The following is a 14,116-nucleotide window of genomic DNA, read 5'->3' as shown; positions in this document are numbered from 1 at the left end:
TCAATACTTATCTGCCACAAGAGTTTGAAAGAAAGAGGAAAACATAATATAATGCGTCATTACTAGTCCACACATAGAGATACGATGGTTTTGTTGGTGAAGATCGCAGTAAAAAGGTTCAGGAGTTGAAAGTTGCATTATTACATGAGGTAGGGTACGTTAGAATTTATTAATCTTCAACAATTTATAAATATCTCTCTTCAGGGAAAAGAGCAGTTCAATGTTGATGTGTTGAATAAATTACGGGATTTCAGTCGTAAACTTACACTTTTCGTAAGTCAGTTTCGGGAAGGTAATATTGCTCACTTTCGAACGATAGAAACTGCTCGTGATGAAGCCATTTTAAGCGATTATGTGCAAATATTAATTGAAATTCAAAATGAATTTAATTCTAGGTTCCAAGATCTTGTCTTAATTGGAAAGAAGTTTAAAGTTATCATAATAAATTCCTTCAACACTAGTTGATGTAGTGTCATACATAACATTTAAGTGTGCTTAAATGCGACAGGCTCAAAATTCCGGCACACGGACGACGCTGATATAACCTCGGCAGTTGCGAGCGTCGTTAAATAAAACATAACATTTAACATTTAACAAATTACAGCTTGAACTTATTGATCTTCAATGTTACCTAAGGGCTAAAGACCGCTTGAATAATGCTACTAGTCTGGTTGATTTTTACAAGACTAAACATTAGCAATAATATCCACGACTACACGTGCTGGCTGATTGCTATGTTTGGCTCAACATTTATATTTGTGAGCAACTGTTTTCTATTATCAACTTTAATAAAGGCAGACATCGAACATCTGTAACTGATGTTTCATTACGATCAGTAGGCTACTGTTCCTTTCAGCTGCCAAAAACCCGTTTTCATGTACTGATAAATAAAAATATAACAAAATGATATTGTACATTTAAGTAGCTATAGAATTTCTATTATTTCTGTAAAATAAATATTTCTTTACTAATTAATAACAGTCCAAGATAATTTTGTAAACACTGAACGGAAATTCATTTCATGAACACCTTGTGTACATTTTGTACGAGATCACCCCTTCTTCCAGTCCACCTTTATACAGAGCGCAGCTAATATCTGCATTCCGCTCACGAGCTGTGAGCCGGCTCGGAGAGCGCAAACCTTGTGCAGGCCTGTCTAGATTCTAGAAGTTGTCGGTATTCTGGTGGAAGCATTGATAACTTTCTTTTTCCAGTCGTTTCCAAGCGACGCAAACCTGAACCGCGAGTGGCAGGTGACATCTACGAGTTCTTCCGTAGTGTCACAGAAGATACCTTCGTTTCCGGACGTCTACTCCACAGCCGTGTTTACATTCGTGTTGAAGAGGCATCCAAAGAGCTTCGCCGCTACTGTTATACTGCCTGCTGTCGGTGAGATTTGAAATTATCAATATTACAGATACAGTACTGTCTCATAATTAATGTTGGTTTTGATGGGAAAATATGTCGGAGTGTGTTGTGATAAGAAATTAATCTAACCTTCTAGGTAATCCCCATTAGAACCTACGGTCTTAAGCCATCTTTCAGCTAAGTTTGTTATGTCATGAAAATATCAGTTTCTGGCTTTTGATGCGAAGAATTCGGTGACATCCATTTCAACTACTTCAAATGTTGGAAATTTCTTTTACGCAAGAAATGGAGCGACCCATGGACAGAAACATGTCTTAATCAGAACGCGAGATGAGTTGAAAAAAGGCGCAGGTTAAAAAAAAGCAGGATACAGTAATTTACTAAAATGGGTATATAAATTTATATAAATTCAAATTCAAAATTTTTTATGATATTTTGCCGCTAAACTGGAGAATTAGCACGGTAGATTTGAACCGTGCCGTTACGGTTAGGACCAAAGTTAACTAAATACACAATGTTGCCAAAATAAGAACATGCCTTTGGTCTGTGGTGTCGTTAGAAGGAGAAATTTGTCTCTTTTCCTCTCTACCTCCTTTTTTATGAACATTACTGAGAGATAGCACCATTGTTACTCTCATCTATTTCAATGATTTTTCCCCGAACCACCTAATTTTTTGGACGACATTTCTACATAGAAGTTTAAGACAGATCTTACAAGCGATTTCCAGTTACTAACAGTATGGTCATCAAAATTGTGTGTCCATTTTATCTCGAACTAAAATCTCTCTTGATTTTTCTTTTCTTTATCACGGCCGAATGGATTCATCTCTTCGGTATCGATGTTTCTAGTCGATGGCCTTTATGACAGTTTTTGTTCGTAATATTGATAAACAATAATATAATTACAGCAGGGAATAATTTCATGGCCCCTAAAATTTTTTTCGTAAAAGGCTAGGTATTTTCTCTAGGCCACAAACGAAAGTTCAACGCGGTCATAATTACATATTTAACGCTTTAGCGAACATTAACCAGAAATTTACTTTCCGTTATTTAATGGTATTCCGTGAAACACACCTTTTTTCCCTTTATTTCGTTGTTGTCTTACTACATATGCATTTTCTTTTAGTGTATTCTAAACATCATCGTTGTACTGCATAAAACTTGCACGTGACTAATGGAGTGATTTATTTAAGAATATAGTCGCGAATTTCACTACCACCATTTCGATTATCTTTTGTTTGACACGGCTCGGTACGGACCGGTGACTAGTGCCCCTAAAGTTTTTAATACATTTTAGGTAAACCTGTATATGTAATTTGTCTCGTATATCAAAAGATATTTTAAAAGAAAACCTTTTTATTTTTTTTTTTTGCAAAGTACTGCTTTGTCACATATTTAACCATTTTTCGTCTTCGGAACAAATGGACACAGAATTATTTCTCTACTACTAATACAAAAAAAACTATAACAACTTTTTGTTGTGTAATAATGAGAGCTAACATTTCAGTATATAATTTTATCTGTAGTAATGTCACGAGAGGTCTGAGATTTATCTGGGAAATCTCAGACCTCGAGTGACATTTATTAGGACTATTTCGTGAATAAAATAAAAATGTAAATAATATAAGTTATCCCTAAAATTCGATCACAAAATGTTAATAATTGTTTATTAACGAATACTTAACCTATTCAGACATTGTGAAATTGAAATACTCGTAGATGAATATCGATTACTGCAATAAAGAAATTCGATGTTATTATTCAGTAATGCCAATTGCGAAATACAGGTTTAACAATGTTAATTACATGTACTGCACTTTTCTCTTATCATTATAACATAAATACATTTTCATTATCTGCTGAAATCATAATTTAATTTAACAGTGACAGTGGGGACAGCTATATACCAATGCTTATGTATTCACAGCGAGACATGTTGCTACACAGTGAAGCCATCTCTGTATAAATAGGCCTAATTAAAACACGAATTTTATTATGCCATACGGAAGGCAGTTAGATCAAAGATATTATTATTATTATTATTATTATTATTATTATTATTATTATTATTATTATTATTATGCAAGATCTTTGGGTTTGATATGCGATGATGTTACATAAATTTGAACATCTGACTTTCAATTAATTGTTTCATTTCATTCACAAAATACAAATTTTATAGGCTACTTATAGGTTATGTTACCTATGGGAGCAGGACCAATGTCAGCTGTGTCTTATTTCGACCGTTACAATCAGTGCTACACGAAAGCATTTTTTATAGCTCGACAAACGCATTCTCGTTGTAGTGTGCAACGGAACTAAATCTGCATCTACACAGTTCAATATTCCAATTGCGTATGTGTGCAATCTGAGAAGAATATTGAAAGAATCAAGTTTAAAAGATACGTTCAATTAAGATGCATGAAGATTTTGTGTCTACATGGTGCGCCGTTTTGAACGTCGTCTTCACTGCGTAAATATATTAATTAATATTAAATATCAATCTTGCATTCATTGCTTTAAAGTTGGAAGAAAAGTTTAACCGTGTAGTTGCATCTTATTGTATTCATGATCATCAATTCACGGGGAAACAGTTGGCGACAACGACTAAACAAAAGAACGACCATGCGATAAATTGATAGCGATAAATCTAGCTGCAAAAATTATCGCAAAGCCTGGCTGTGATTGGTTGGAATTCAAAATTTCATTACACTTCATTGGTCGAAAATGGAATGACGTCATATAAACGAAATAGTCATTGAAATTCCTGCAGTCAGTGTTCCGAATTACCATACTGTATAATTTAAATATAGTGTTGTTTACTTTTTTATGACTACTTTATTTACAGTGTTGATGTTGGTGACTCTGGTAACTTACTGGATGGAGGCTAGTGAGTCAGAGAGGTTGATACTTGCAGCTGTGGATGTTGTCTGTCACTTCACATTCTTGATGCATCTAGGACGAGTACTTCCTTCAAATGGAGAGAAAGCTCCCCTTATCGGTGAGTTAAGGACCTGACAAAGAATGGCCTGCATCGTGTGTTCGAGAAAAGCTATAAGAAATGCATTCAAGTAGGAAGGGACTATTTTGAAAGTAAATATTGAAGTAGAGTAATAAACTCAGTGAAAAAAATCAGTCTCGGCCTTCGTACATCCTCAAGAGGGCGTTCCATCTATAATTTTAATTCCTTGTTACTCTAAACATAATTTCTAATATGATTTCTTGTTACAGTGACATTCTACAGAGATTCCATGTTCCTGGCGACTATGGCAGTATTTACTGCAGCCATTGTTCGAGGTCTTAAGACAGTATCCGTAGTGCTACCAATTTGGGCATCGGCCTTATCCAGATGGCTTGTTCAGACACGAGTTGGACAAGTGTTGATTTTTCATAATTCAAATCAGAAGGTCAGTGTTAAATACATTGAATTGGAAGTTCAGTTTAGGAACTCTATTGAGCTGAATACATAGTGTCCAGAAAAACCTAGTAAAAAGAAGAAAATATCTCATGAACTACTTCACTGCAGTTCTGTACACTGTAATTATTTTGACAGCAAATCCTCATTAATAATAAAAAATATATTACGAATAAATCTTACAAAAACTGCTGTATTTCTACGGAAATATCTTTGTGATAGAGACGAGTCTAAGGCGCAACACTGCAAAGCCGAAAGGTCGCGAGTTCGATTCCGAGTGAGGTAATTGATTTTATCCATTGATATAATCCTTCTGGCCGCACTGTAAAAAATGGAAAGGGACATATTCTGCAGATGTCTGGAGAAAGAACTAAGAAAGAGACTAGTGAAGTGCTTTGTGCGGAGTGTGGTACCGTATGGGTTACAAACATGGACATTACGACGAAGTGAAGAGAAACGCCCAGAAGCATTTGAAATGTGGATATGGAGAAGAATGGAGGGTGTGAAATGGATAGACAGAATAAGAAATGAAGTTGTGCTAGAAACGGTGGGCGAAGAAAGAATGATGCTGAAAATGATCAGGAGGAAAGACTGCCTACTGAAGGGTGCACTAGAAGGAATGGTGAACGGGAGAGAAGTTCATGGCAGAATAAAGTATTAGATTCAAATTTTCAAATTCAAATTGAAATTTATTCACAATTTACATTTGAAATGAATACATATGAATAGATACCCGAAATGAGCAAATGCTCGTGCTGGGATACAGTCCAGTAGTCTACATAAATTTTACAGAGATCAATAATAATGTTGATGTTAGAAATAATAGTAACAATAATAATAATAATAATAATAATAATAATAATAATAATAATAATAATAATAGAATAACCGTGACGGAGATGATACAAAGATAGTAATACAAAATAATTCATTAATAATAATAATAGTAATAATAATAATAATAATAATAATAATAATAATAATAATAGAATAACCGTGACGGAGATGATACAAAGATAGGAATACAAAATAATTCATTAATAATAATAATAGTAATAATGATAATAATAATAGTAATAATAATAATAATAGTAATAATAATAATAATAATAATAATAATAATAATAGAATAACCGTGACGGAGATGATACAAAGATAGTAATACAAAATAATTCATTAATAATAATAGTAATAATAATAATAATAATAATAATAATAATAATAATAATAATAGAATAACCGTGACGGAGATGATGCAAAGATAGGAATACAAAATAATTCATTAATAATAATAGTAATAATAATAATAATAATAATAATAATAATAATAGAATAACCGTGACGGAGATGATGCAAAGATAGGAATACAAAATAATTCATTAATAATAATAATAGTAATAATAATAATAATAATAATAATAATGATAATAATAATAATAATAATAATAGAATAACCGTGACGGAGATGATACAAAGATAGTAATACAAAATAATTCATTAATAATAATAATAGTAATAATAATAATAATAATAATAATAATAATAATAATAATAGAATAACCGTGACGGAGATGATACAAAGATAGTAATACAAAATAATTCATTAATAATAATAGTAATAATAATAATAATAATAATAGAATAACCGTGACGGAGATGATACAAAGATAGTAATACAAAATAATTCATTAATAATAATAATAATAATAGTAATAATAATAATAATAATAATAATAATAGAATAACCGTGACGGAGATGATACAAAGATAGTAATACAAAATAATTCATTAATAATAGTAATAATAATAATAATAATAATAATAATAGTGATAAAACAAAAATATTTACAATAATAAAATAAATACTAAGACGGATAAAATAAAATATAAAATCACTTAGCGAGAGTTAACACAACTTAAATAAGCATAATACGCTTATAATAATATATTATAATAACCAGGAAAAAAATGCCAAACTCGAAAATCAACAGAAAAGTTCGTTGTATCGCAGACGACAGCAACCGCCGTATTGACATTGTGTTATGCATTAATGGTAGTAGAGGGAGCTGAAAGTCTACGTAACTGCCGTTCTCTTCGAATCTTCTCGTACAATCATGGGAAGTTAATGCTGAAAAACAAAATGTCTACGAGTCAAACTGTTCATTATTACCAGGATAAATACAAATAATACTGAAGCATACATAAATAATACTGAAATAATACTAAACTGAAGAGGCTAGACAACATTAATTTATATGGATCTTATGCGGAGACAACCTTTAGGAGCCGTGCGTCTAGTATAGTGGACAGCTAGTATTTTGGCCGTGACGTGATATATGTTATAAATTGTACGTTATATATAAAATACGTTGATATTCTTTAATTTTATATAACATCAACGACATTGCACTTGATTAAAATAACTAAATTTTTTGTAAATAATGTTTTTTCTTAAAAAAAAAGAGAGCAAAATCATTTCAACTCCAGTCAATTGAAACTCTATCAGCTTTCAGCGTACCATTACACCGATTGTTTTACATGGGCCCTCCCCATCCTTTACCACAGGCTCAACTGACTGCAGTGGCCGGGACGCCAACCTGCAATCTTAGGCATGATATGCTGGCCGGACATATCTTGTGCGCCTTAAACCGCTAGGCTAACGAACCCAACACGAATTTACCCGATTATGCAGGCATACGACAACCCCTGGTTAAGAGGTAGACATTTGCGTGCTATAGTGGTATAAGTCTTCCGGCTTCTAAGAGTTAAGAATAAGATGGAAAACAGGGACGATTGGAGAATGTTGGGTTCGCAGTGAAAGACCTGTTATTGGAGAGAGAACTATAGATAGATTAATGAAAAAGTGAAAATATGTATGTGTTTCGTAGAAAAAAAAAAGTTCGTAATAGAATTTGGGTGCATACTGTGGGATCCAGGTTTGGTACGTACAGGGACATCATTTTATTTTTAATAACATTTTTAATATTAACTTGCCTATACCTCTGGATCAACGCCGTTTGCTGCCCCCTTCCACGACTGGAGTTCGATGATACTGGCGTAATATACAAACAAATCACTTTACTAGGTATAGGAGGGAAGAAAAGTAGTTCATCCATTTACGTAAACTAAGAAATATTGCGCTTTTGAGTTTGATCATTTTCATTAGGTTTTTGTTTAATCAAAATACAGTACTGTATTAACAATAAGTGTTTTACTCACGAACTGAGTTGTCCATGTGAACGTATTCATTATGCAGTGTATATTATACTGTCTACAGCACATTAGCGTACAATATAGAGAATGAAGTTAAATTGAAAAATAATCATAATATAGATATTTAAACACATTTTTTAAAATGGTGGCCGTTCATTTCGATACAGGCTTCAGTTCTTTTGTGCATATTATCGCACTATAGACTATTGTACCTAATCTCAATTACCAGTTTCGTCCTTCGTACTAGTAACTCATGTTGAAATAATTCTGTACCTACTCTATAAAAAAGTACCTTACATACTGTAAATTCAATCTTCACTTCTGCCCGATCCGAAAAGACAAAAATTACTCAGACATACTATCTACTGTCCGTCTAAGTTGTTATGTCGTAGGGTTATAGAAATGGAGGAAATCACGTGACAGTTAATTACTTAACGAGGCCCTTTTATTTAAGTTATTTTAAACAATTGTATAATATTACGTAGACGTCCAGTTTCTAACAGAAATTAATGTTCTCAGAAAAGAGCTAAGACAGCCCAACCACTAGCTGGCGAATAAAAGCTAGTTGGGGAAACCGGGATACGACGTAGGCAAATGGACGACAGTACCTGTGCGAAAGTGATTCAATATTGAAAGCTCTTTCGTCACTGGAAAACGCGAACATATTTTTGGAACGTACTGTTTACTATGACCGTAAGGATACTATGACTGTATATGCGGTCTTGGATCTGTGTGGAGGACGGTTGAACTTCATCAGTAGAATGGGTGAAAGTGAAGTACATTCAAAAACTCAGGTAGAATCAAAATTGAAGTAAAAATGAAATGATGTCCCTGTATTTTTTCATTATGTTAAAAAAAAAAGAAACAAACAGAAGTAGGCTATAATTTCTTGCTTGATAAAGAAAAAAGTGAATTGTTTCGTATATTTCGTAATCTTTATACCGTTTATTCATTTCCTTTTTGTTTTCAGGTAAATACTTCAGCCTCTGAAAGCGAGAGTGCAACAGTGGATAACGCCACTAATCCCTCGTTGCCAGACTGGGACGCGTTCTTGTCCCTGTTCGATTTGTTATCCTTTGCCGTGACTTTGTTAACATACTTTGTACTTCTGGTGGGATTTATACCGTAATTTTCAATCCGCGACTCTATGAATTCTCAAATTAAAACTTATGAATTTAGTTAAGAGAATTTTAATAAATTACAACTTCTGCTTTTCCATGAATTGTTAGTGGTTGGAAAAATGTATCATTTATTGTTCAGCTATTTACTGAATAAACTGCCGTCTTCAATTCTACTGCATGTAGGTTATTTTATTAGAAAAAATTGAACTATAAGTATTTACTCTACGTAAACAACTAAAAAAATGGAAAGGGACGATATATTAGGCCTATTAGTATATTCCGTGGCATTCTATAACCGACTTGCGACTGATTTAAGAAGTGAAACACGCACTTTCAAGCAAATACGAGACGCGTCCAGAAAGTAAGTTTTCTTGGGGCCGTTTAGAGAATAAAAACACAATTTCATGGAAAGATTTATTGGAACAGATACAGCAATTATTGAGCTATTTTTCAAAATATTCCCCACCGGAATTGAGACATTTGTCATGCCATGGGATCAACTTTTGTATCCCGGTGTTATAAAAGTCTTCCGCCTGGGATCGGAACCAGTGTGTGACACCCGTCTGCACCTCTCTGCCACTGTGAAAATGCTGACCGGACAGGAATTCCTTGAGATGTAAGAAAAGATGGCAATCGCTGGGAGCGAGATCCGGGCTGTAGGGTGGATGTTGAAACACCTCAAAGAGTGTTAGTTGCGAGATCTGAGGGGAAAAGATCTTTGGAGGCTTAAACGTAGATGTCCACACCTGTGAGTAACGGTTAGCACGTCTAGCCGCGAAACCAGGTGGCCCGGGTTCGATTCCCGGTCGGGGCAAGTTACCTGGTTGAGGTGTTTTTCCGGGGTTTTCCCTCAACCCAATGTGAGCAAATGCTGGGTAACTTTCGGTGCTGGACCCCGGACTCATTTCACCGGCATTATCACCTTCATCTCATTCAGACGCTAAATAACCTTAGATGTTCATAAAGCGTCGTAAAATAACCTACTAAAATAAAAAAAAATAAACGTAGATGAGAGGATAATATTAAAATAGATTTGAGGGAGGTGGGATATGATTGTACCAGACTGGATTAATTTTGCTCAGGATAGATACCAATGGCGGGCTTATGTGAGGGCGGCAATGAACCTCCGGGTTCTCTAAAAGCCACTTGTAAGTAAATCATTTTGGTTATTAATACGAAATTTACATTTAACCTGATCTGAAAAGGTCGAAAAAAAAAACAGCTCTTTTGTTAATGGCCCTGATATGTTATGGTTTCATGAAGAAAGAGACAAAACATAAAAAGAAACTTTTCTGTTAACATCCTACAAAGAAATCTAACAAGTGGAAAAAGTGCTTACAAAGCGATTGGCGTGTCAGTTCGTTCAATTTAAAGAATATTGAATGTGAGAAAGTGAGTTTTATAATTTCGTAAAAAGTATACCATCTCGAAGAATATGATTGAACATGACGATTTCAACAAAAAGCGGTTATTAGACATATTATCCACCTCTTGTATGTGCAAGAGGGTTCTCTTGAAGCCATGAAGTGACTGTTATTAAGACTGAAATATATGTTAACTGTGAAAGTAAAGAATCTTCCGTAAATGAAGCTTCCTTCACACCGCAACTTGTGTGGGACAAGAGTGTCGACATTCTCAGCATCTATTATAAGGTAAGTGTGTTGCGCTGTTACGGCAATATTCTGGCGGCCGCAACTGCAGTCCTCGCCGAGAACCCGCGTCACCGTACATCGGTAAACTAAACCAACAACAACTCTGTGCATGATAAAATTAATAACAAACAAATGAATAATGAAACATAATACAATCGATGCGACTGTTTCAGTATCCATTCTCTGAATAAAATTAATCGATTAATGTTATCAAGTCACTATATAATATATACTCATAAATACTATAAATCGAGCCTCACATGCCGGTCCTTACAATGAGAAATATAGAGTCCACGAAAATTGAAATGTCCTTGCGAAAGACCTTTTCAGTTTCGAACATATTATTATGTAATTTACGTTCTATGAATCTGAGGTGCATGAAAATAGCACTAATGGAAAGAGAAACTCAAAAAGTTTAGTTGTGGTAACATTATTTTCCTAGTTGGTAATACTGCCTCATAATAGCGCATAATATTACAGTCTATAGTCCCGTCGCTCTAATTTCCGGCAGCCAATCGCGTTGCAGATCGGCTACATTTAGACGTGTGCGTCTTCTGATTTGCTTATGAAGACGTTATTAATTTCTTAAGGCTCTATAAATAATATAATCGCCCGCCATTTTAGCTCTTTCGTTGGCGTTCGCAGAAAGCACACGAAGACGTTATTTGCCTCTCAATTATTTGCTGAATTACAGTGCGTTTGATTTATTATCATAGAAGCTACGACATGATAATGTTTAACGGTGTGGCAAATAGATACCTCGTCCGGTAGCTCGGCAACGAAATAACAAAAATGGCGAACGATACTACCTACCTAGACTTTATAGAGCCTTGACTTCCTAAGACGTAAGCAAAGAGGCGGAGTCACGCCGGAAATAACAGCATCGCGACTATAGTATATACAGTCACGAAGCTCAATACGTAGGGAATATGCATCCATAAATAGTTGCTAACCACTAGGATCGCTACTATCCCTCATCACATACAATGTGAAACAGTACCGGTACAGTCTATTGTTCCTAGTACCCTCATCAACTCAAGCTTCGTGACTGTATATGCTAGACTGTGGCGCATATAAACAAATTTGTTCATTGTTGAGGCGAAATGGCTGTTATAGAGAACAGAAAAGCTTTTTGTGTTCCTGTTTTTTATTTGAACTATTCGGTTATTAATGTGCAACGGCATTACCTAACAGAGTTTGGTGCAAATCCACTCAGTGGGCCTGCAATCCGTTAGTGGTACACTGATTTTAAGGCAAGAGTCTTCGCAAGCGGTTGAGATTTAATCCGTACCGACTACAGTTCTGCAAGCCCTAAAACCAGAGGACAAAGTGCTACGAACAAATTTTCTGCATAAGTTGCAGACTTTAATTGAAAACGATGATGAATTTATTCGTTCCTTGGTGTTTTCTGACAAAGCCACTCTTCATCTTTCTGGAAAGGTGAACAGACATAACCTCAGAATCTGGGGGTTGGAAAATCCACGTACCTACATGGAACTTGATGTAGGTATGCCATGTACCAAGGAGGGACACATTGAACATCTTTAAGGTAAAGAACTAAACGTTTTCAGTCTCTCTTTCCATTGGTACTATTTTTATGGTTATTTTTATGTACCTTTCGTTATGTGCTGAAGAATTATCATAGTATTATTCGTGGGTTTGAGTTTCCCTCTTGCTTTTCTTGTGCTACAGTGTTTCAGTATATAATATCGCTTGTCATCTCGTATGTTTGTATTACATAATTTACATGTAATGTTCCCGCCATTCACTTCAAAACACTCACCAAATTCCGCTGCAAAAATATGCGCCTGACAATTTTTAACCTTCAGCATTATTATTCAGCAGGTACACTATTTACGCATGCTACGGTAGCGACTGGTGAACGGAGTATTCAGCAGGTACACTGTTTATGCATGCTAGAGTATTGAGTGCTGAACGGATAGTAAACTTAAAACTACCGTAACTCACCCTATCGGTCCCCAACAATACAAGCCTAGTCATTATTATTATTATTATTATTATTATTATTATTATTATTATCTGAAGACGAAATTACTAAATCCTACGTAATTATCGTGACTAACATCGCATAAATTCTGCTATGAATATCTTATGATTGTGCATGGGACATTTTTAATCAGTATAGCAGTAGTGCCTTCTGTGGATGTCCTATGAAGATCAGGATATTTTCTCTCTCTTGTAGAGAGGAGGGACCCGAAGGCTTACACTGTAGCCTGAGGCCTATTGTGCTTACCACTCCTATTCTGTTAATGATTGGGTAGCTAAACGGCCGCGCTCTTGTACAAGTACAGCATGCCGCACAGTAAACTTAACCCGGACTATTATAGAGAGCCGCGAAACCAGGTGGCCCGGGTTCGAATCCCGGTCGGGGCAAGTTACCTGCTTGATGTTTTTTCCGGGGTTTTCCCTCAACCCAATACGAGCAAATGCTGGGTAACTTTCGGTACTGGACCCCGGACTCATTTCACCGGCGTTATCACCTTCATATCATTCAGACGCTAAATAACCTAGATGTTGATACAGCGTCGTAAAATAACCCAATAAAATAAATTATAGAGATGATGATGATGATGATGATCAGGCTTCGAGACTTGCGACCCGATACAATAAGTTTACTGTGCATGTACTATAGGTTGTTGACTCGCTGCAGGTAGTGAAAGGTAGAGATGTGTTGAGGTAACAAAGTTGCTAGGTATTTAGAGTAGAGTACGGTAGTATGGGGAAACACACACACATGTACATTCTGAAAGTAAATATACGTTACACAATGACAATGACAAAAGATTGTGAAACGCTTTTATTCTCCTGTCTTTTATAAGCATTTGTGTTTAATTATACACAGTGTTAATGGTGGAAATAAACATGTAGCAATTTTAATTTCTTCATTTATCCTATTGGTCGTCTTTAGGAAGTGCAGGTACAGTACCGAATTGCAATGTACTTCAAGATACATTTTCAGTTTCTCAAACGTAAATCTTTTTCCGTTATCTGCCAAACACAGTTTGTACTGTGAAAAGCTGTCCTCTACGTCGCATGACGTGATAGGAGCAAAACGAAAAAACCTCTTAGAGACAGTACTTTATTCTCGGGTGACTCTATGTCCACAAATTTGCTATTTATATTACACAGTGATCCATATCCGTTATTTTTACATAAAATTGATTTCCACTTCTATTTTACACGTTCAGTAACCGATGTACTTGGTGTCTCATTAAATCTCTGTGTCATTTCCTCAACTAATTTGAGGGCTTCCGGCATCTCTTGCTCTGACTTTTCTTACCGTGTAATAGTTTCAGACACAGTTTGAAAATAGATTTGTATGAAAA

The 14,116-nt window shown here is 35.0% G+C and overlaps 1 protein-coding gene across 1 annotated transcript in view; it reads left to right on the top strand.

The window, feature by feature from the left end:
• Nucleotides 1-14,116, top strand: part of LOC138696866 (neuronal acetylcholine receptor subunit alpha-2-like) — a 60,876-nt gene that overhangs the window by 16,201 nt on the left and 30,559 nt on the right. Inside the window, exons 6-8 of the mRNA XM_069822318.1 lie at nt 1,215-1,389; nt 4,217-4,369; nt 4,600-4,775. Coding sequence (XP_069678419.1) covers nt 1,215-1,389; nt 4,217-4,369; nt 4,600-4,775 — 504 coding nt within the window. The remainder of the gene's footprint in view (nt 1-1,214; nt 1,390-4,216; nt 4,370-4,599; nt 4,776-14,116) is intronic.

Source organism: Periplaneta americana, chromosome 3 (genome assembly GCF_040183065.1).
Source record: "Periplaneta americana isolate PAMFEO1 chromosome 3, P.americana_PAMFEO1_priV1, whole genome shotgun sequence".
Taxonomy (NCBI): Eukaryota; Metazoa; Arthropoda; class Insecta; order Blattodea; family Blattidae; genus Periplaneta; species Periplaneta americana.
Note: the sequence above shows the minus strand (reverse complement) of the source record. Positions and strands in the feature narration are given on the sequence as shown.